The 24,063-nt window shown below is 42.5% G+C and overlaps 1 protein-coding gene across 2 annotated transcripts in view; it reads left to right on the top strand.

The window, feature by feature from the left end:
- Nucleotides 1-23,716, top strand: part of NSUN4 (NOP2/Sun RNA methyltransferase 4) — a 42,448-nt gene extending 18,732 nt beyond the window's left edge. Inside the window, exons 5-6 of one of the 2 annotated variants that reach the window (XM_087446006.1) lie at nucleotides 6,681-6,805; nucleotides 15,577-23,716. In XM_087446006.1, the coding sequence (XP_087302132.1) occupies nucleotides 6,681-6,805; nucleotides 15,577-15,715 (264 nt within the window). In that variant the 3' untranslated portion in view covers nucleotides 15,716-23,716. Of the gene's footprint in view, nucleotides 1-6,680; nucleotides 6,806-7,624; nucleotides 11,365-15,576 lie in introns of those variants that run through there. The other variant, XM_004442041.3, reaches the window with a different exon arrangement.
- Nucleotides 23,717-24,063: the final 347 nt, after the last annotated feature.

Here is a 24,063-nt window from a genome sequence, read left to right as displayed (position 1 = left end):
GTTTATTGGCCCTTTTTTTTTAAATTTATTTTTTATTGTGAAATTTTTGTTGTACATTATTGTTTATCAGTCACCATATAAGTGCATCCCTCCACCCCTTGTGCCCACCCCTCGCCCCCTAGCCCCTGGTAACCACCAGACAGTTCTGTCTGTCCGTGTGTTGGTTTATCTTCCACATATGAGTGAAATCATGCACTGTCTTTCTCTTTCTGTATTGGCCCTTCTTTCTGAAGTGAGAATTCAAGTCTTTTGCCTATTTTTTCTATGGAACTGTCTGTCTTTTTCTTATTGATGTGTAAGAGTTCTTTATGTATTCTGGATATGAGTTGTTTATTGAATATATATATTGTAAATGTCTTCTTCCACTCTATGGCTTATCTTTTTTTTTTTTTTTTTTTGTGAGGAAGATCAGCCCTGAGCTAACATCCATGCCAATCCTCCTCTTTTTGCTGAGGAAGACTGGCCCTGGGCTAACATCTGTGCCTATCTTCCTCCACTTTATGTGGGACACCGCCACAGCATGGCCTGACAAGCGGTGCGTCGCTGCACACCCGGGATCCAAACCTGGGCTGCCAGCAGCAGAGCATGCGCACGTAACTGCTATGCCACGGGCTGGCCCCTGAGGCTTATCTTTTCACCCTCCTGATAGTAGAACAGAAGTTCTTAATTTTAATGTAATCTAATTTATCACTATGTTTAGTGCTTTTGGGTCTTATTTTAAGATACCTTTGCCTACCTAACATAATGAAGATATTCTTCTGTTATCTTCTAGAGATGTTTTTGTTTTACTTTTCCCATTTAGATTTACATTCCATTTGAAACTGATTTTTGCATGTAGTGAACAAAGTAAGGATACCAAAAATGGTATCTAATTGGCCCAGCGTCAATTGGCCCAGTGGGAAAAGATTATTCATTTCCCACTGCTCTGCCATGTCACCTTTGTCATAAATCAAGTATCCATATATGTGTGGGTCTGTTTCTGGACTCTGTTCTGTTTATTGGCATATTTGTCTTTCTTTTCAAGAAACTATACTGTTATAATTGCTGTAGCTTTATAATAAGTCTTGATATCTGGTATAGGAAATCCTCCAACTTTGTTTATCTTCAAATTTCTCTTTGCTATTCTTGGTCCTTTGCGTTTTCATAAATTTTAGGATTTATGTTTGTTAATTTGCACAACAAAATCTTCAGGGCTTTTGCTAGGGGTTACACTGAATCTAAAGAGCAAATTTGAAAGACAGTTTCACTGGACATCGAATTCTATGTTGGCAGTTGTTTTCTTTCAGCATTTTGAAGATCTTATTTCTTTTGCTCTTCATTATTTCTGTTGAGAAGTCAGCTATAAATCTTATTTAAACTCCTTTAAAAGTGATATGTATATTTTCTGCTTGGAGTTTATAGTGCTTCTTGAATCTGTGGCTTGATTTTTCTCATCAGTTTTAGAAAATTCTCAGCCATTATCTCTTTATATATTTTCTCTGCCTCATTTTTTCTCACATATAATTTTGGGACCCCAATTAGTTGTATGTTAGGCTTTTTTACTATGTCCTATATATACTTGATGTTCTTTTTTGTATTTCTCTTCTTTTTTCCCTCATGATTCAGTCTGGATATTTTATTTTGACCTGACTCACCAGTCCTTTCTTCAGCTGTGTCTAACATGCTGTTAAACACATCTTCTGAGTTCTCTTTTTTTTTTTTTAAATTTTATTTATTTATTTATTTCCCCTAAAGCCCCAGTAGAGAGTTGTATGTCATAGATGCACATCCCTCTAGTTGCTGTACATGGGACACGGCCTCAGCATGGCCAGAGAAACGGTGCGTCGGTGCGCGCCCGGGATCCGAACCCGGGCCGCCAGCAGCGGAGCGCGCGCACTTAACCGCTAAGCCATGTCGCCGGCCCCTGAGTTCTCTTTTTTTAAATTGAGATATAATTGACGTATAACATTGTATTAGTTTTAGGTGTACAACGTAATGATTTGATATATGTATATATTGCAAAATGATTAGCACAATAAGTTTAGTTAACATCCATCACCACACACAGTTACAAATTTTTTTTCTTGTGATGAGAACTTTTAAGATTTACTCTCTTAGCAACTTTCAAATATACAATACAGTATTGTTAACTATAGTCACCGTGCTGTACGTTACATTGCCAGGACTTATTTATTTTGTAACTGGAAATATGTACCTTTTAACCACCTTCACCCATTTCACCCACCCCCAACCCCCCACGTCTAGCAACCACCAGTCTGTTCTCTGTATCTATGAGTTCGTTGGTTTTTTTTTTTTTTGGATTCCACATACAGGTGAGATCATACAGCATGTGTCTTTCTCTGTCTTATTCATTTAGCATAATGCCCTCAAGGTCCATCCATGTTGCAAATGGCAGGATTTCTTTCTTTTTTATGGCTGAATAATATTCCTGTGTATGTGCGTGCGTGCACGCCACCTTTCTTTATCCATTCATCTGTTGATGGACCCTTAGGTTGTTTCCATGCCTTGGCTATTATAAATAATGCTGCAATGAACATGAAGGTGCAGATATCTTTTCAAGATAATGATTTCATTTCCTTCGGATAAATGCCCAGAAGTGGAATTGCTGGATCATATGGTAGTTCTGTTTTTAATTTTTTGAGGAACCTCCATACTGTTTTTCATAATAGCTTCACCAATTTACATTTCCACCACATCTATTGAGCTCTTAATTTTAGCTATTTTATGTTCCAGTTTTAGAATTTCTATCTGATTCTTTTTATTAAAAATTCTAGTTCTGTAGCAATTGGAAGTTATAAAATTTTATGTCTTTTTATCTGACTTCTTGAACATGTTAATCATGATTGTTTCAAATTTTATGATAATTTGAAGATCTGGATTTCGTATGAGTCAGCTTCTATTACCTTTTTTTTTTTTTTTTTTGGTGTGGAAGATTCGCTCTGAGCTAACATCCATTGGCAGTCTTCCTCTTTTTTTTGTTGTTGCTTGAGAAAGATTAGCCCTGAGCTAACATCTGTGCCAGTCTTCCTCTATTTTCTATGTGGGATGCCTCCAGAGTATGGCTGGTGAATGGAATAGGTCCACACCCAGAATCCAAACCCACGAACTGGGGCCACCAAAGCAGAGCGCACAGAACCTTAACCACTCAGCCACGGGCCTGGCCCCCTTCTATTATCTATTTTTTTCTCTTGGTTTTTGGTTATTTGATTTTGTCTCCTGCTGTTTTTTTAAATTTTATTTATTTATTTACTTATTTTATTTTATTTATTTATTTATTTTTTTAAATTTATTATTATTTTTTTTTTGAGGAAGATCAGCCCTGAGCTAACATCCATGCTAATCCTCCTCTTTTTGCTGAGGAAGACCGGCTTTGAGCTAACATCCATTGCCAATCCTCCTCCTTTCCCCCCCCCCGCCCCCAAGCCCCAGTAGATAGTTGTATGTCATAGCTGCACATCCTTCTAGTTGCTGTATGTGGGACGCGGCCTCAGCATGGCCTGAGAAGCGGTGCGTCGGTGCGCGCCTGGATCCGAACCTGGGCCGCCAGCAGCGGAGCGCGTGCACTTAACCGCTAAGCCATGGGGCCGGCCCTGTCTCCTGGTGTTAGTAATTTTTTTTTTTATTTGAATACCAGACATTTTGTGTGAAAGTTGTAGGGATAATCTGAGGCTCTAGATGGTGACATCTTTCTCTAGAAAGGATTTGATTTTCCTTCAGGCTGACAGTTAACATCAGAGCAGATCGTCTTGACTCAGTTAGAAATTAGGCTGATTCAAAGCTGGAGTTTGTGAGGACTGTTCTATTTCCACTTTACCTCTACACCTAGGGTTTTAAATTTCAGGGCTCCAACTCAAGGCATGAGGTGTTTGTTTTCTAGGACCCTCTGCTCCTTGGTGTGGACTCTGAACTCCCGTTTTTGTCCCCTCAGCCCCATAAGATTGTGAAAGCTCTGTTCAACGTCTGAGCCTCTCAGCTGTTAGAGTAGAGCTGAATGCTTCTGGCCCACCTCCCTGTACTTTTTCTCTCTAGGATCTTAGGCCCTCAAGTTTTTGCTTCCTTAGTAGATCGCTGATGATTTCAGATAGATATTTTAAATATTTTGTCAAGCATTTCTAGTTGTTCCAACAGGAGGGTTGGTTTGCAACAAGCTATTCTGCCTTTACTAGATGTGGAAAAATCTGATTTTGTTTAGTCAGCTTAGGATCATTGCCTAGTTAATTATAAGAGCCTTGGTTTGAGGGTTAGTTTGCCTTCCTCCAGAAAGAAACCTGCATTTGCTTTTGCCAAGTGTTTGAGGGATCTGTCAACCCAGGACCATTAATTATTCTATATGGGGTTTTCTGGATCATGCAGGCATGAGTTTGAACCTCCTACTTGAGTGGTTACAAATTCTCAGGGAGGGCCAGCCCTGTGGCTTAGCGGTTAAGTGCCCGCGCTCCACTACTGGCGGCCTGGGTTCGGATCCCAGGCGCGCACCGACGCACTGCTTCTCTGGCCATGCTGAGGCCGCGTCCCACATACAGCAACTGGAAGGATGTGCAGCTATGACATACAACTATCTACTGGGGTTTTGGGGGAAAAATAAATAAATAAAATTATTAAAAAAAAAACAAATTCTCAGGGAGATTTCTTTCTTTTTCTCTTTTTGCCCAGAGTTAAAGCCAAAACAGAGAAGTTCTCCTATTGTCTTCTGTTGTGGGCTGAGTTTTTTGGTTTTTTTCCTACTTCACTCTGAGCATGTAGCCCTTTGATGACTTTGGCTTTGCTGTGGATTTCCATTCCAATTTCCTGTCTCACGTGAGCCCAGTGCCCTGTTTTCTGTCCTCCAAGGCTTTAGGTTACTAGGAATTGGTAAACGATAGAAGCCGTCGGCTTCAGCTCCAGCATGCCTCCCTGGATTTGTGCTCTTTTTTTTCTTTGGCTTCTGAAGATTTCTCTAAATTTCTATGAGCTATGCATTTAAAAGTATTTAAAAAAAATATTTTATCCAGCCTTTTTAGGTATTTTGTATTATAGGAGTTTTCAGGATATTTAATTTACTACATTGCTGGAAACAGAAGGTATTAATTTCTTCTGTGATCTGGTTTCTTTTTTTTTTTTTTTAAAGATTTTTATTTATTTATTTATTTCCCCCCCAAAGCCCCAGTAGATAGTTGTATGTCATAGCTGCACACCCTTCTAGTTGCTGTATGTGGGACGTGGCCTCAGCATGGCCGAAGAAGCGGTGCGTCAGTGCGCGCCCGGGATCTGAACCCAGGCCGCCAGCAGCGGAGCGCGCGCACTTAACCACTAAGCCACCGGGCCGGCCCTGTGATCTGGTTTCTAAACAGCCCATGGGCCCTTCTCTGGGCATCCCTATTTAGTTAATGTCTCTTTTTCCTGTGAAGGCCAGCTCCCTCACAGTTCTTGAGATATGACCTGACCAGAATACAAGGTAATCATTATTTCTCTTACTCTGTGTGCACTGTGTCAATTCATGCAGCCTAGGAATACATCAGAATATTGAACATTGGGTCATTATTAATTTACTCAGAATTTTTGCTTAACTAAAAATTCATAGATCTTTTCCATCGATGATTTTTACTTTTTTGAAACATAAATATAGGACTGGTGCTTTTTAAATTTTTTTTTCTTTTTTTTTTGTGAGGAGGACTAGCCCTGAGCTAACATCCGATGCCAATCCTCCCCTTTTTTCTTGAGGAAGACTGGCCCTAGGCTAACATCTGTGCCCATCTTCCTCTACTTTATATGGGACGCCACCACAGCATGGCTTAACAAGTGGTGTGTCAGTGCGCGCCCGGGATCCGAACCTGCGAACCCCGGGCCGCCACAGTGGAGCACACGCACTTAACCGCTGCACCACTGAGCGGCCCCTAATTTTTTTTTTGTCTCTAGTGCCTAGCACAGAGTAGGCTCTTAGTTAAATGAATGAATGATTTTACATTTCTCACTTGAAAACTTTTCCATAATGGATATGACATCATTTCAACATAAGGTAATTTTGAATCCTGATCCTGTTACTCAGTATATTAGCTACCCTCTGAGCCTTGTATCATCTGTTAACTGGATATTTTCATTCGAATAGCTAAGGACAGAGCCAAGAACAGAGCCTTGAAATGCTAAAGACTTCTTTCTAGGTTGATATCAATTATTTAATTATAGTTATTGGTGTGTTGGTTTTTTGTTTTTTTTGTTTGTTTGTTTTTTAAGTGAGGAAGATTGGCCCTGAGCTAACATCTGTTGCCAATCTTCCTCTTGTTGCTTGAGGAAGATTGTCGCTGAGCTAACATTTGTGCCAGTCTCCCTCTATCTTGTACGTGGGACGCTGCCACAGCATGGCTTAATGAGTGCTACATAGGTCCGCGCCTGGGATCTGAACCCACAAACCCTGGGCCGCCGAAGTGGAGCGCGTGAACTTAACTAATACACCACTGGCTGGCCCCCAGTTTTGATTTTTTGACCAGCCATGAGTATATCTAAATATACTATTTTCCCACTCATTATTCCACAGTTGTCTACCAGGTTAAAATGAGAAGCTTTGTCAAGTACTCTGCAATGGGAAGATGGGGAGAGGGAGTACTCCAGAAAACCTCCCAGGCCAGGGGCCTAAAACAGCCTTGACCTAAGGAAAAGGAGCCTGTAAGGAGCACTCATATTTTACCCTTTAACATTCTGGGCAGGTGCTGGTGGACGTGCCCTGTACCACAGACCGCCACTCCCTTCATGAGGAGGAGAACAACATCTTTCAGCGGTCGAGGAAGAAAGAACGGCAGATGTTGCCTATGCTGCAGGTGCAGCTTCTCGCGTGAGTGACAGATTTACAAAACCTCAGGATCTAAGATCAGAGCGCTCTGGGCATCTGGTCTCCTGGGGGACTGGGGGACTGGAAGCTCTTACCAAGACCATCACCTCTAGAAGGGTCTTTGGGCTGGGGATCTGCCTGGACGAGACAGACATCATGGGATGGTCTTCTTTGGAACATAAAAACCCTATGTGGTGGGACATACATAGCAGGTGGGCTGCACAGAGTCACTTATGTTGTCCTACCCCTGTGCTAGTCCCAGTACCACAGAGTAGCACGAGTTTGAAAAATAGTTACTGAGGTCAAGGCTCTGTAGGGCTAGGGTAAGGAGCCAGTCCATAGACAGCATCAGGGTTTGGTCCATAACTAGAGTCAGAGCTCAGGGGATCATTTCAAGAAGGCTTCCTGGAGGGGAAAGCCCAAGGAGTAAGGTTGGGTTGCTCTCTGCTTTGAGAATGACTTTTCAGGAAGTGTCATTGTAGAAGGGACTTCAGAGGCTGTCCAATGCAACTACTCATCCCACAGTAGACTTCCCTATCCGTGCTTCCAGCTCCTTCTGTTGCCCTTCTTCTTCTTCTTTTTTTTTCTTTTGTTGAGGAAGATTGGCCCTGAGCTAACATCCTCCTCTACTTTTTGTATGTGGGACGCCGCCACAGTATGGCTTGATGAACGGTGCGTAGGTCCACGCCCAGGATTCGAACCTGCGATCCCTGGGCCACCGAAGTGGAGCACACGAACTACTACACCACCAGGCTGGCCCTGTTGTCCCTTCTACCACTGGGAAGCTCACTAGTCACTGCTTCTGTCTCTTTCTGGTTTCAGGGCTGGACTCCTTGCTACCAAACCAGGAGGCCATGTTGTCTATTCTACCTGCTCACTCTCACACTTACAGAACGAGTATGTGGTACAAGGCACCATCGAGCTCCTGGCCAATCAATACAGCATCGAGGTTCAGGTGGAAGACACGACTCACTTCCGAAAGATTTTCATGGACACATTCTCTTTCTTCCCATCCTGCCAGGTTGGAGAGCTGGTAATCCCAAACCTCATGGCCAATTTTGGGCCTATGTACTTTTGCAAAATGTGTAGGCTGACCTAGCCTCACTCTGTTCCTGAAGCTCTGGTGTAGGAGGACACAGGGTGTACTCCCATGGAGGCACCAGAAACCGAGACAAGTGGCAAAGATGCACTCTGGGTCCTATCTCCATCCAGTTCAAGTCCTTCTGTAGACAGTTTTCAGCAGTAGAAAGTAGGAGTTTTTCTGTCCTGCTGTCCAATTGTGGAGCATCAGCAGGTTTCTATCTTATTACACCCCACCCCCATCCCCCATCACCAAGCCTGTGCTAAAGTGTCGTGCTCCATTGGGGGCTTAGAAGGAAGAGCCAGTGAGCTGGCCCACACTTTAAGCTGTAAACTTGGGAAGAAGCATTTAGCCAATAAAATTGTTGAAGCTCTATAGAGCTGGGGCTGAAGTTGGGGGCCTCATGTCAGTCCAAGTACTGTTAGTTTCCTTTGTACCAGCTGCTGCTACTGAGCACTAGCTCCCTGGTGCCCAAAGCCCAGGACCTCAGCCTGGTTACAGGCCTCTGATTACAGAGCCCCTCTCACACTTGAGGCGAGTTCTTCTTGGTCAGTCTTTTTTTTTTTTTTAAAGATTTTATTTATTTATTTTTCCCCCAAAGCCCCAGTAGATAGTTGTCTGTCATAGCTGCACATCCTTCTAGTTGCTGTATGTGGGACACGGCCTCAGCATGGCCAGAGGAGCGGTGCGTCGGTGCGCACCCGGGATCCGAACCCGGGCCGCCGGCAGCGGAGTGCGCACACTTAACCACTAAGCCATGGGGCCGGCCCAGTCTTGGTCAGTCTTGAGCAGCCGAAGGGTGCCACCTAGTTTCTCCATATGGCTCATGATCTAATTTAAGGAGCAAGTAGCTAAAAATGTTAAGCCAATGCATAATAATCTGCTTACTTACATTGAGAGAACTCTCCTGAGCTGAATAATTGCAGCTGTTCCTCCTGCTATCCACAGCACTGCTGCCCAAATGTGGCTGGGGAAGCTGCTCTGCCCCAGGGCTGTGATGCTCCCTTATGTGTTCCTTCCATTGTTCATTCCTCTAGCAAGTATACCTTGAGCTCCTGTCTGACAGGTAGCCAGGGAGCTGCTGGAATCGTAGCAGTTGGGATCGTGGGAGATAACGAGACCTCCTCATCCTTAGGAATGGCAGCTCTCCTCCTTTTGTTCTCTGAGCAGCTAGGAATCTCCTAATGTCTTGTTATATTCTGTTTTTTGTTTCGTTTTGTTTTTTCTCCTTCCTGGTGTGTGACTGAGCTCTGGTGCCAGTCCTTTGGCCCACCCCCAAATCCCTCAGAGCTCTTCCCCCAGCATCACAAGGGCTCACCTCATACAGTGTGTGTTTGGGGCAACATTATGTCATTTACTGACTGCATGCTAGTTATGTTGTTTTTGTGACTTTAGCACAAAGAAGGCAATCCTTTAATGGCAGGGATATTAAAAATTGCTTATGCTCACTTGCAGATACTGCTTTTTTTATTAAAAAAATTTTTTTCTGAAAAACTGGTTCTTGTGCACAAAAAAGTTCTTCCTGCTTTCCTTATCCCTCCTCTTCTCTTTCTGTCACTCCCTTTGTTCTTTATGCCTTTCTTGCTAATCTTTGTTTGGGTATTAGAAGTGTCAGCTGAGAAGGATTTTTAGATGAGGTTAAGCCTTCTCTTTTCTTGGGATTTGCATTGTAACTAAAGGCCCTGGAAGACCTTCCAAACTCAAAATAGAGTGAAGCTAAGAAGATAGAGCTCCAGGGAGTAGGACCCTAATTAGCCTCCATGTGTGGTACGTAGTCTTCGCCTGCTGTTTATTCTGCACTCAGTATTTGCTGAGCCTGGGAGGTCTCAGGTGCCTGAGCATCCAGCCTGGTGCTAATTGAGTGCTAAGCAGTGATAATTCAAGAGAGGGTCTCCTGCCCCTGGGGTTCCAGTCTAATTGGGGACAGACAGACCTAGTTAAGAAAAACAGAGAACTACTTTGGAAAACAGTTTGATTATCTCCTGTAATTGAACATTTACTTAACCTACAACCCAGTTATTCCAATACCAGGGATGAATCCAAGAGAAACTGGTACGTTTACACTAGGAAGACCTGTACAAGAATGTTCATAGCAGTCTTGGTCACAAAAGCAAACCCAAATGCCCATGAGCAAGAGCGTGGACAAATAAATTGGAATATTCACACAGTGGAATATTATACAGGTGTCAAAACAAATGAACAACAGTGACATATAACAATATGAATGAATCTTAGCAATAAAATATTAAATGAATGAAGTTTAGTCCCAAAATATTAAATGTAGCACGATGCCTTTTTTAAAAAAAAAAAACAATACAACTTTTGTCTTTTTTGTTATTATTTACATACAATATAATTTATCAATTTTAAGTGTACTATTTAATGTATTTTGATAATTGTATATGATGGTATTATCACCATCACCATCAAAATATAGAAAAAAATTCCATCTCCTAAAAAGTTTCCTTGTGCTCCTTTGCACTCAATTCCCTTTCCCCATCCCTGGTCCCAGGTAATCACTGATCTGCTTTCTGTCACTATAGTTTTGCCTATTCTAGAATTTCATATTGTGGAAGATAGAGTTGATTTACAGCTGGATTGCAAAAGCTCTGTCTTTATCTGGATGTCTGGTTTTTCACTCTTGGCCAAGATAAGGGCATTGGGATTTCTAAATTCACCACTTAAAGTCAAGATCCCCCAGTGACTCTCAGGGTCACTTTCTTTAACTGATGGTTTACAACTGGCCTAACAGGTTATGAGAGTGTTGATTACATGGCCAGAATATCATAAAAACCCTGCCTGGAACTTCTAATTTGAGCTCTCCCAAAGCCAAGATTCCTCACACAAATCATGGTGATGCAATCCAAAGATAGAGCGCTTTGCTTCACATCCTTGCTAACACTTGGAATTGTAAGTTTTAAGCTTTATATTCTGGTTGGTGTGTCTTGATGTCTCATTGTGGTTTTAATTTGCATTTTTCTGATGACTGGTGATGTTATAAATTTAAATACAACTAAGAATTTAAAAACATTTTTAAAGAATATATATGCAGTAAAACTATGTAAAAAAGGAAGAATGGGTCTCACTGTGGGATTCAGGATAATGGTTCCCATAGGCAGGGGGATAGGATGGGGCTGGAGGGAACATGTAGTTAGATTAGGTTATTGTCAAGGTCCTGGCTTTCATATTTGGTGCTTATTACATTATCAAAACAACTAAATTAGTAAAAAGTTATGCATAAAAGTGTGTTGTGTTGGGGCCAACCTGGTGGCGCGAGCGGTTAAGTGTGTGCGCTCCGCTTCGGCAGTCTGGGATTTGAAGGTTCGGATCCCAGGCGTGCACCGACGCACTGCTTGTTAAGCTATGCTGTGGCGGCGTCCCATATAAAGTAGAGGAAGATGGGCATGGATGTTAGCCCAGGGCCAATCTTCCTCACACACACACACACAAAAAAGTGCATGATAAAAGTGTGTCAGGGGCCGGCCCTGTGGCTTAGCGGTTAAGTGCGTGCGCTCCGCTACTGGTGGCCCAGGTTCGGATCCCGGGCGTGCACCGACGCACCGCTTTTCCGGCCATGCTGAGGCTGCGTCCCACATACAGCAACTAGAAGGATGTGCAACTATGACATACAACTATCTACTGGGGCTTTGGGGGGGAAAAAAAATAGGAGGAGGATTGGCAATCGATGTTAGCTCAGAGCCGGTCTTCCCCAGCAAAAAGAGGAGGATTAGCACGGATGTTAGCTCAGGGCTGATCTTCCTCACAAAATAAAGGAAGGAAGGAAGGAAGGAGGGAAAGAGGGAAGGAGGGAGGGAGGGAAGGAAGGAAGGAAAGGTGTGTCGTGAACAAGGATTATGCTTAATCTAATTCTGTGCACCTGATGTCCAAAAAAGGAGAGGAGGGAGTAGAGAACCCAGGCCGCAGGGTATAATTGTGCTAAAGGTGGCTTGATGTGGGCTGTGGGAGGGGCCGCATCTAGAGAGCTGCCTCAGTATTGCTCGTGAGTTCCTCTTTCCTAGTGACCTGCAACAGCCCATCCTTGGCAGAGGACCAGGTGTTGGGGCAGCCATGGGTCACGGTAGAGAGAGAGCTTGGATCTCTGGTTTGTCACAAATTGTTTGAGACTCTGGTAAGAGTTTTGGCCTTGCTGCATTTGGTCCTGCCGCATTCCTCATCTTCAAACACAGCACCACCATCTACCCCGCTGCCCAAGCCAGAAACTGCAGTTGCCCCTGATGCCTAATTAATAAGAGCAGTGACAGGAAGTACCACTGCATATTGAACACTTATCTGAGGCAGGCCCACGCTGAGCATTGTTTTACGTGCAGCATTTTTTCTTATCCTCACAAAAACCCTGAGAGATAGTCTTTTTAGTTCCATTTTATAGATAAGGAAACAAGCTTAGACCACTTAAGTAACTTTCAAAAAATTATACATAATCTGAAATTTCTTTCTTGAAATATCTCTTGTATCTAAATATCTCTTGATTCTTAGGTCAAGCCTTATTTCTCACTGGACTATGACAGTCTCAAAACTGATTTCTGTGACTCTAACCAGTCCTAAATCCTTCCCTTCTCTCCACCCTCTCATGCCACCCCTTATCTGTTGTGTGGTAGCTGACCGTGATAATTCTTCCTATCCTGTCCCAATGCACTGTGACTTTTGCCATTCCGTCATCAAGAAACAGTCTGTTTCCTAATCCTTAATCTGGGCTGACCTTATGATTTGCTTTGACCAGTTAAATTTGGTGGAACGAATGTTGTGCAAATTCTAAGCCTAGACCTCAAGAGGCCTTGCAGCTTCTGCTGTCTCCTTGGAACTCTTCTAGTGCCATGTGAAGAGGCCCATGCTAGCCGGCTGGATGCATGCGCTAGACACCATATTAGACCTTCCAACCTCAATTAAGTGGTGGAATGACCCAAGCTGCATGCGTGACCCCTGTCAAAACCAGCCTAACTTGCTGACCCCAGGATAATGAGCAAATAAAATGGTTAAGCCAATAAATTTTGGGGGTGGTTTGTTACATAGCAATAAGTAACTGACACATGTTAAACACTCAGATCTGACAGCATCATTCACCTATTTACAATCCTTTGTTCTCTCTTCCTTGTCTGCAGGATCAAGTCCAAACTCTGCCCTGGCCCCTGGCTGTTGATTGTTTTTCTTCTCTGCCATTCCCCTCTGCTCTCTCCTTTCACAGATTCTTTGTCTATCCTAAGCATGATCTGCCCCCTTGATGCCCCTGTGCCATGACACATGGCCTTTTCTGTCTAAATGCCCTGTTTTCTCTGCTCTTCTTGCTAGCCCAAATTTCCACCCCTTCCAAGAAGCCTTCCCTGATCCTTCTAAAGCAGACTCAGTTGTTCCCTCTTCTGTGCTTCCCCAGCCATCTGTATATAACGTGAGTATACCACTTCTCATGTTTGCTTTCTCTCCTCACCCCATCCCCAGACTGGGAATTATTCAGAGCAGGAAGCTAGTATTCATCTTTGCATCCCTAACCATGAGGCACCAATATGTTTGGTACACATTAGGTAGTCAGTACATGTTGAGTATCTCTTACGCGCTAGGCCTAATCCTAGAAACTAGAGAGAGTGGTGAACAAAACAGACAAGGTCCTTATTCTATGGGACGTATGATCTAGTGGACAAGACAGACAAGTAATTACAAATGAATTAGAACTACGTTATAGTGAGCAAAGTACTGAGAGGAGTGTTAAGTACATATCCCTGGGGACTTAGCCTAGCCTGGGGTAAGAGATGTTTAAACAGGCCTGATGAAGAGGAGGAGTTTGATTACTGAGGTCAAGGGGGATGTTGTGTGTCGGGGTGTTCTCTAGTAGAACAAGTCATGTGACTGTGAAGCTCCTGAAGCTGGAAAGAGTACATTCTAGGACCTGAAAGAGGTCCGGTATGCTGCAATGTAGAGAGAAGGGGATGATTGTGAAATATGGGGTTAGAGAAGCAGGCAGAAGCCAACTGCACAGGACCTTGCAGGCCACTTGAAGGAGTGGGTATTTTATCCTGAGTAATTAGAACCCATTGCAGGAGTTTTAAGCCAGAAGATGACCTGATCAGACTTCCATGGGCCTCCCACTGGGAACATCATTGTCAATAGTACTTGCTGAATGAGGAGATTAAATAATTGGCTCAACAGAAAATGCTTCTTAAGGCCAGTCTTATCCTTAAGCTTACTCAGGCCTCATATCTTTGAGTAAATGGGAACTGCTGAACTTCAAGCTGCTCAGACCACATTTTGAGGTGACACATTATAAGGTACATTGGCAAACTCGGGTGTAGCCTGAGGAGGGTGATCAGGATGCAGAGGAAGCTGAAAGTCCCATCCTGGGAAGAATAATTGGAATGGGGAGTATTAAGCCAGGAGAGGGGAAGACTTGGGAAGAGAGATGCTGTCTCCAAATAGGACTGTGCTAAGGCAGGAAAAACAGATATGTTTTGAGTGTCCCCAGGGGCAGAGCTGGGGCCAGTGGAAGGAAGTTGTAGTGAGCCAGATTGCTGATCAACATAAGAAACCTTTAAACTAGTGTTTTCTTTTTTTTTTTTTTAAAGATTTTATTTATTTATTTTTCCCCCCAAAGCCCCAGTAGATAGTTGTGTGTCATAGCTGCACATCCGTCTAGTTGCTGCATGTGGGACGTGGCCTCAACGTGGCCGGAGAAGCAGTGCGTCGGTGCGTGCCCGGATCCGAACCCGGGCCGCCAGCAGCGGAGCGCACGCACTTAACCGCTAAGCCACGGGGCCGGCGCTAAACTAGTGTTTTCTGAACTATGGTTCACAACCGTGATTCATTAATGGTCATGAAATCAATTTTGTGGGTATGGTAGGCATTAGAACTTTGCACAGGTACCTAGTTACTCCTCCTCCTGGGCACTTGGCAGGGGTGCCTTTCCTGCTCCACTGCAGTTAGGCATGGCCTGTGACTTGCTTTATGAAATATTAGTGGAAGTGGGGTCTGCCATTTCTGGATGGAAGCTTTGAGAGTGAGCATCAGATTTGCCATGTCATTCCCATCACAGTGATCATGGAAACATTTGTTGAGATGGAACGTACATCAGCCTGAGTCCCCAAGTGACTATGTGGAGCAGAGCCCCCGTGGACCTGAATTAGACATGTGGCGAGAGTGAAAAATAACAGTTGTGTTAAGCCACTGAGAGTTTGTGTTGTTACTGAGGTATAACTTAGTCTATCTTGACCGATACTGCAGGTATAGATCAGTTACTCATTTTTAATTGAATAGAATAGAAAACATGAGAGTGCATTACACATAGTAAGGGTGAGTATTATTTTGTGAAGTATTTACTTTAGTATGTGTGTGGACACACACATTACTAGGTTTTAATTTAAAGTCTATTCATAATTCTGTGAATCATGGTAAAAAGGTATAAAAAACACCCCCTTTAAACAATTACAGTGGTCTAGCAATGGAGAGTGCTACTTTGTATGTGTATTAGACACCTACTGACATGGCTCCCAGAGATCCCTGCCTCCTAGTACTCATGCCCTTGTGTAATCCCCTCCCCTTGAGTGTGGACTGGACCCAGTGATTGCTTCTATGTACAAAATATAGCAAAAGTGATGGGATGTCACTTCCATGATTAGGTTGCAAAAGACTGTAACTTCCATCATACTGGTGTTCTGTTTCTGACTCTTGTATGTTTTCCCTAATGGAGAAGGCCACCTGGCAAAAAGCTGAGGGCAGCCTCCAGCCAACAGCGAGGAACTGAGGCCCTCAGTCCAGCAACCCTTAAGGAACTGAATCCTGCCAACAGCCACATGAGTGTGGAAGCAGATCCTTCCCCAGTCGAGCCTTGAGATGACTGCGGCCCCAAATGATATCTTAATTACAGCCTTGTGAGAGATCCTAAAGCAGATGACTCAGCTAAGCCATGCCCAAATTCCTGATCCACATAAACTGTGAGACAATAAATGATACATCATGTTTTAAGCCTCTAAGATTTAGGGTAATTTATTGCACAACAATAGATAACCAAAACAGTATTGCACTTTGATTTTCTAGTCTTTAGAAGTTGTAGTGGACATTGTGGTTGCCTCCTCATCATCCATGTTCCCATAATGTTTATCAGTCTCATAGTTTAGGTGGAAGTGACCCTACCCTTGCCGCAGGAGTGGGTTCTGACTGGTCTAACCCTATTGCGGTAAACTCATCCCTCTTGTCACAGTGATTGATTCATTGGATCAGAGTAAAACTAAGGACTTTTGTTCAAGCGTTGTGGGAAGTAATGCTTTCTTCCTGGCTGAGAATGAGGAAGCATTGCTACTTGACAGCCATCTTGGGACCATGAGAAAAACTAGCTTGAGGGTAAAGCTGATACACATGGAGGAAGGCAAAACCAGGAGTATTGCAGTGAATCAGTGCCAACATCCTGATCAAACTGAATTTCACCCTCATGCTGGTTTTTTCCATTTCAGCCAATATCTTTATTATATAAGCCACTTTAGGTTGGGTTTTTGGTTACTTGCAACTGAAGGCAACCTAACTGATAGGGAATTATTGATACAAGATCCAGAATTTGATGTTCTTCTAAGTGTGGAGAATAGAATCGTCTGGAGTGATTGTTTAAAAATACTTATATCTGGGCCCCATCTCTACTGATTCAGGCTTTCTGCAGAAATATGCAGTTTTAAAATTCTCTTAAGATGATTTGAGAGTACATTAAAAACTTCAAATTAGTGACCTAGATGGTCCTGAGACAAGGATGTTACGTGATGGGATTTGTGTACTGTTTGGAGACTGGACCAAATGACCTCTGAGGTCTCTCTTAAGAGCTGGCTCAGGCCCAGGATCATTGACATCTTTCCATTCTCTCTCTCCTCTTGGCCAGCCCTTATCCTACCCACATTTCAAGGCCCAGTGGAAGCTTATTTCTGTCTTGAAGCATTCCTAATCACTCTGTACTACTTGAGCTGCCCTTCTAGCAGCACTTACCCATGGTACTGTATTTAATTTCCTCCAAGCATCTATGACATTCAAGCAAGGAATGCTGAAGTTTGGACTCAGATGGCCCTTTACATTCAGAATCACAAGGTGACCATCCTGTCTGAGCCCTAGATAAGAGCAGATGCCCCTCACCAGTTACCCTGAAGCTGGAGTCAGCTGTGCAAAAGAAGAGGAGCCTGGCTTCAGAGTCACATGACCTGGCTTCTATTTCCTGACCTGCCACTTCTCAGCTGGATGCCACCAGGGACAAGTCACTTCCCTTTTCTGAGCCTCAGTGTTCTCAGGATTAAAGGGTAGAACATTCCTGAAAGTATAGTATAAACTATAGAACCCTGTAGAGTGATAAAGTATTAATAAAAGGGGATGGTCACTTAGGTGTTTCAAGCTGTTACCCTCAGTTTCTTCATCTGTAAAATGGGAATAAACATAGTTCCTACCTCAGAGAGCTGATAGGGTGAAATGAGAAAAATATTTGTAACGTGTTTAACATGTAAAAATGCTCAATGAGGGTTGGCTGTTACCTCCATGCCTGAAGTGTAGGATGGAACACAGAGGAGGCATCAGTGGCTGCCGGAGCCTAGGCTTGTGTCTGGGAATCCCGGGGCTGCCCAAAGGAAAGGGGCAGAGTAATAATCAGAGTAGACGACTGTCCAGTGAGCTCGGCTGTGGTCTTTTGTGGGGTCCTAGGGACTTCACATGGCAGGCAGGAGGAACATTAGTTGCCTGCAGTGCTGAGGATGGCCCAGTGACCTTGGGGCCACCACCTTATTCTGAGGTTTAGGTGCCAGCTGTGGCAAGAAGGCTGCCAGATGTCAGAAGCTGCAGGTGGTGGGCAGCAGGAAGGAGCCAGAGATATGCATTCCCAGGGCCTCAGAGCCACCTGTTTGGTCTTGCCTTGGGACCTCTCTGCATCTCCCTTTCCTTTCTATTCCTCCAGTTAGGCCAGGAAGCCTTCTCAGGTGAACCTCAGCTGACTTCAGTCGCTCCACAACCCCATGGGACACATGTGTCGGTGTACGCAAACAGATATATCTATAGTTTACCAGGACCCCAAGGGGTTTCTGCAGTGACAAAGCGAGGAGAGGGCAATCTGAGAAGGCTCAGTGTGAACATGTCCATCCTCCTCCTTTAGAGGAAGAAGAAATTGTGCTAGCTTTGGGGGACTCTTCTCCTGATATTGTGGATTGTAGGCAGCCAGCACTTAACACAGGAGAAGAGTTTTTAGAAGTTTACCAGTCCTGGGGTTTGACCAGCAAGCACTGGTAGTTTGTCACTGGAGGTGTTAAGGATTGTGGCAGCAGCCACCAATTACATACACTAGCCACTGGGATGTAAACAGAGGTGTCGTCAGTGCAATACAATACAACACAATTGTATTGATTCATTCATACAATCTATTCAACAAATGTTGACTAAATGGGCATGGTGCTAGGAATAGATGGTGTAGGACATAGTCCCTGCCCTAAGGAGCATCCAGACAGACATGTAAACAGATGGTTTCAATACTGTGTGATAAACAGTTCCCCATCAGAGAAGCACAGGGAGTTTGGGGAGCATAGAGGAGTGGCCCCGGCCCAGGCTAGGGAATTGAGGAAGAAATGCTTCAGCTGAGACGGGAAGGACAAGTAAACCAGGTGCACGATAATGAAATAAAAGCCAAAAAAAAGATCAACTACAATCTTTTGAACGCTGTGGACCCAACTATACCTTTACAGGTTTTTTTAAATTCTCAATTTCTGTTTTAACTGCTGCTGATGGTTATCGTTATAATTTCAAATGATCACCTTAAAATCTTTATATCTTTGGGCCAGCCCCATGGTGTAGTGGTTAATTTTGGCACGTTTGGCTTCGGTGGCCCAGGTTTGCAGGTTTGGATCCAGGTGTGGACCTACACCACACGTCAGCCATGCTGTGGCAGCGACTCACATATAAAGTAGAGGAAGACTGGCACAGATATTAGCCCAGGGCTAATCTTCCTAAAGCATAAAAACCCCACAAAACTTTATATCTTGATTTATCAACTTTAGCCAGTATCAGATGGCTTCTACTATGAAAGATAAGAAATTCACGCACCTATCACCTCCCACCTTTTCTCCTCTCTCCCCTTTCTAACATTTTGTGAGTTTTACCATTATCATTTTATTTTTCTAGATAACGGTCTGTAAAATGGGGATAACAGTACCATCTACCCCATCTACCTGTGGGATTAAGTGAGTTTATAAATTTACAGCTTTTATAATAGTCCCTGGCATATATTACAAACTCTGTAAATAATACCTATTACTATTATAAGACTTTTGATAATATACTACAATCTCTGTCTCTTGATATATTAATTTGAGATGCTATCAACTCTCCTGTCCAAAAAGTGAAGCTATTAGTGAACATATTCTCCCTTCTACCTGCATGCTTTCCAATTTTTGTTTTATTATTTTTATGTTAATTTGTATGTATCCGTGTCTCTTCTGTACTTTATTGATTTTGAAAACCAAAAGTCAATAAATAGCTATTATAGTAGTAGTATGCAAATATTTATAGTAATATCCACAACTAACATTTATTAAGGATTTACTATGTGTCAGCTCATATTTTAAGAACTTTACATAGATAGATAAACTAATTTAATCATCCCAACAATCGTGTGAGGTTGGTACTGTTATTATGCCCGTTTTTCAGGAGAAAGAGATTAAGTAACTAGTTCAAGATTGTTCAGATCCCGGGCACAGACCTACACACTGCTTGTCAGCAGCCATGCTGTGGCAGCATCCCATATACAAAATAGAGGAAGATTGGCACGGATGTTACCTCAGTGACAATCTTCCTCAAGCAAAAAGAGGAAGATTGGCAACAGATGTTAGCTCAGGGCCAATCTTCTTCACCAAAAAAAACACAAGATTGGACAGCTTATGAGTGGCAGAACAAGTAATACCAATACTGTAGAGCCAAGTGGCATGACAGACTCACAGAGATGGAAATGTAATCCTACATCACCAAAAATTTGAAGCTCAAAGGACAATATTCCAAGTATCAAGATATAAAGGGTCTTCTTTTAATGTTTTTCACTGTCTTTACTTCTTCTGGATCATACTAAGCTGCAACTCTTTCTTGCATCCCAAATTATCCTCTTTCTTGAGCTCTGTTATCATTTTGCTTGAGTACCTTCTTAAGTAACTTTTCATATAACGTGCGTGGATGGTAAACCTTTTGAGTTCTTAAACATTGGGAAAAGTCTTTATTTTTCCTACATGCTTGGTTGGTAGGCCAAGGACATAATTGTAGGTTCAAAATATTTTACTGAGATATTTAATGATATTGTTTCATAACTTTTTAGAATTTAATGTTTTGCTGATGAGAAATCTGATATCACCAAGATTTTCGTTCCTTTTTAAGTAATCACTTTTACTTTTTGGAAGCTTTTAGGCTTTTTCTTTAGCCTTGAAGTTCTAAAATTTCATCAGGATGTAGCTCATGTGGATCTTCATTTATTTTGCTCAGCACTGAGTGAATCCTTTAAAGAATTGTGACTTTTTTTTTTTTTGAGGAAGATTAGCCCTGAGCTAACATCTGTTGCCAATTCTCCTCTTTTTTGCTGAGGAAGATTGGCCCTGGGCTAACATCTGTGCCCATCTTCCTCTACTTTATATGGAACGCCACCACAGCATGGCTTGATGAGTGGTGTGTAAGTCCACGCCTGGGATCTGAACCTGCGCACCCCAGGCTGCTGAAGCGGAGTGCACGAACTTAACCACTACGCCACTGGGCCAGCCCTGTGACTTCTTTAATAAGCACATAGAATATTGCACATAGTAAGCAATTAAGTGTTAGCTATTATTAATCCTTAAACTGGAAAATATTTCATCTATTACTCCTTGAATTATTTCTTCCTGTCCTTTGTCTGTGTTCCTGGTTTCTGGAATGCCAGTAGATGGATGCTGAATCTCCTGGATCAGTTTTCTTGCCTTTAAATTTTTCTCTTATGTTTTCATTTCTCTGTCTTTCCCGTTCAATATTCTGGGAGATTTCCTCATTTTTGTCATCCACACCACCAGCTTGGCCTGTTGTCCTACTCATGACTTAAGTCTGTCCATTGAATTTGTTTATTTCAGCAATCCCCATATATTTAATTTCCAGGAACTTTCCCTCATTCTCTGATTGCTATTTTTCCATAGCAACCTGATCTGTTTTTATGCTTGTAATATTTTTAACTTATTCTAAAATATTTCAGATTCTACAGTATTTTTTCAAACTTCTCTAAGAATACCAATCAGGTTTTTAAAAATATTTTTTTAAATATACAGTTATGCATTGCTTAACGACGGAGCTATGTTCTGAGAAATGCATCGTTAGGCGATTTTGTCATTGTGTGAACACCACAGAGTGTACTTACTCAAAACTAGATGGTATAGCCTACTATACACCTAGGCTGTATGGTATAGCCTATTGCTCCTAGGCTACAAACTTATACAGCATGTTACTGTACTGAATACTGTAGGCAATTGTAACACAATGATAAGTATTTGTGTATCTAAACATAGAAAAGTTACAGTAAAAATACAGTATAAAAGATAAAAAATAGTACACCTGTATAGGGCACTTACCATGAATGGAGCTTTCAGGACTGAAGTTGCTCTGGGTGAGTCAGTGAGTGGTGAGTGAATGTGGAGGCCTAGACATTACCGTACACTGCTGTAGACTTTATAAACACTGTACACTTAGGCTACACTAAATTTATAAAAAAATATTTTTCTTTCTTCAATAATAAATTCACCTTAGCTTACTGTAACTTTTTTACTTTATAAACTTTTTATTTTTTAAAATTTTGACTCTTGGGCCAGCCCCGTGGCTTATTGGTTAAGTGCGCGTCCTCTCCTACTGGCGGCCCAGGTTCGGATCCCGGGTGCACACCGACACACTGCTTCTCCAGCCATGCTGAGGCTGCGTCCCACATACAGCAACTAGAAGGATGTGCAGCTATGACACAACTATCTACTGGGGCTTTGCGGGAAAAAAGGAGGAGGATTGGCAATAGATGTTAGCTCAGAGCCGGTCTTCCTCAGCAAAAAGAGGAGGATTAGCATGGATGTTAGCTCAGGGCTGATCTTCCTCACCAAAAAAAATAAATAAATAAAAAATAAAATAAAATTTTGACTCTTTTGTAATAACACAGCTTAAAGCACACACATTGTACAGCTGTACAAAAATATTTTCTTTATATCCTTATTCTATAAGCTTTTTTCTATTTTTAAAATTTTTATTTTTTTTACTTTTTAAACTTTTTTGTTAAAAACTAAGACACAGACACACTCATTAGGTTAGCCTTCACAGGGTCAGGATCATCAACATCACTGTCTTCCTCCTCCACATCTTGTCCCACTGGAAGGTCTTCAGGGCCAATAACAAGCATGGAGCTGTCATCTCCTATGATCACAATGCCTTCTTCTGGAATACCTCCTGAAGGACCTGTCTGAGGCTCTTCTTGAGGAGGTGTCACTCTTTTCAAAATATGTCCATGGTGGTTTGCTTGGTTTCTTTCTCCTTTTCATCATAGGTTTGCATAGGTTTATCTTCTAAGAATTTTATATTTTTTTCTGGTTTACCAGTAACTCCTCTGTTTTTCTTTGAAAAATATGTTTTTCTGTTATTTTAATGGGGAAGGTAAATGCATATGCTTCACCTGCCATCCAGAACCTGAGGCCTCTGAATTGGGTCTTGAAGGATGAATAGAAATTTGCCAGGCAGTATGTGTTGCAGTGTGGGGTGGTTGGAGGAAGAATATGGAGGAACACTGGGCATCAGAGGCCAAGGGGATAGTGTGTTCAAAGGCACAGAATAATACTAGGGCCTAATGTATTTGAGGAAAGCTGAGAAGTTAGTTAGAACTTTCCTTCATACTCAGGCTCATTCCCACAACCTGCCAGACCCATTGGATCCTGAGTTTTAACCCTATCCGTATGTTCACCCAATTCACAGAACCAGATGTGGGCATCTGCTAGAACTGTGGGCTATGCCTCTCTTAGATGCCCCTGTTTGTGAAGGAAGTTGTAAGCAGGTTGTTGCCAGCTAGAGCAGAAGCTAGAGAGCTTGATAGCTGAATATCCAGACTGTCAACATCATGACATCAGAGTCACTGAGGACAACAGCCCCACATCTTCTGGTTTCAAAGGGATTCACCTTGTTTAGAGCCACAAATCACACAGGTCCCAGTCCTAGAGAACCAAGGGCAAGAGGCCAAACGGGAGGAGGCAAGAAGCCTCTTGGGGTTATGTTGAGGTTCACTGGTAGGCAGCCCTGGAACCTGTGGGAGGAGCCTGGAAAGAGAGAAGGACCAGAATCCCCTGAGGGGACTAGGTGGGCAGATTTGTTTTACACACAAAGAAATTCAATCCATCTCTAGTCAAAATTTTGAATGTCCCTTAAAGGGATACTGATTTGCTTTACAAAAGCCATCTTCACTTTGCAGAATGATTCCCCAGATGAGTTCTTTGCATAACATAGATTTATGTTAGGGTTTGATTTACACACAACCTACCAAGAACATACTGTCTGTGAAATATGAGGTAAATGTGTAATAATGTCCTGCCAGTGCTTCTCAAGAAGGAAGGCAGGTGCTTTTCTGCATGTCTGGTTTTCAAAAGCTTGTTTGCCACCCACGAGATGTTGTCTCCCACACCATCTCGATAGAAGAGCTTATGGCATACGAACTGACTCAACACTCAACACTGATGTCACCAGATCCAAATGAAAAATAAGTAGCTCTCAGGATCAAAATAAAAATGTTTCAATAAAATTGCTATTGCCGTGGCTTGTTTTTAGTCATTATTTTATTATTTTATTTTATATAGCACTTGCTATATGTCAGGCACTGTTCTCAACACTTTACTAACATTAACTTATTTAATTCTCTTTAATAACCAATGAGGTAGTACAATATCCCCATTTTACAGATGAGGAAACACATGCAGAAAGATAAAGAAACTTACCCCACAGTTTCAAATAAATTTTAGGAGGGAGAAAGCATAGCATTTCATGTATATCCAAAGAGGGCATGGGTTAAAGTAGGTTGAGGAAAATAGATTTAAGGTGATGTATGGTTGGTATGTTTCCAAGCTAACGACTGGGAACTTTTTTTTTGCTGAGGAAGATTCACCCTGAGCTAACATCAGCTGCCAATCTTCCTCTTTTTGTATGTGAGCTGCAACCA

Source organism: Ceratotherium simum, chromosome 22 (assembly GCF_057802395.1).
Source record: "Ceratotherium simum simum isolate JZ-2026a chromosome 22, ASM5780239v1, whole genome shotgun sequence".
Classification (NCBI taxonomy): Eukaryota; Metazoa; Chordata; class Mammalia; order Perissodactyla; family Rhinocerotidae; genus Ceratotherium; species Ceratotherium simum.
The sequence above is the reverse complement of the archived record's forward strand: the minus strand, read 5'-3'. Positions and strand labels throughout refer to the sequence as shown.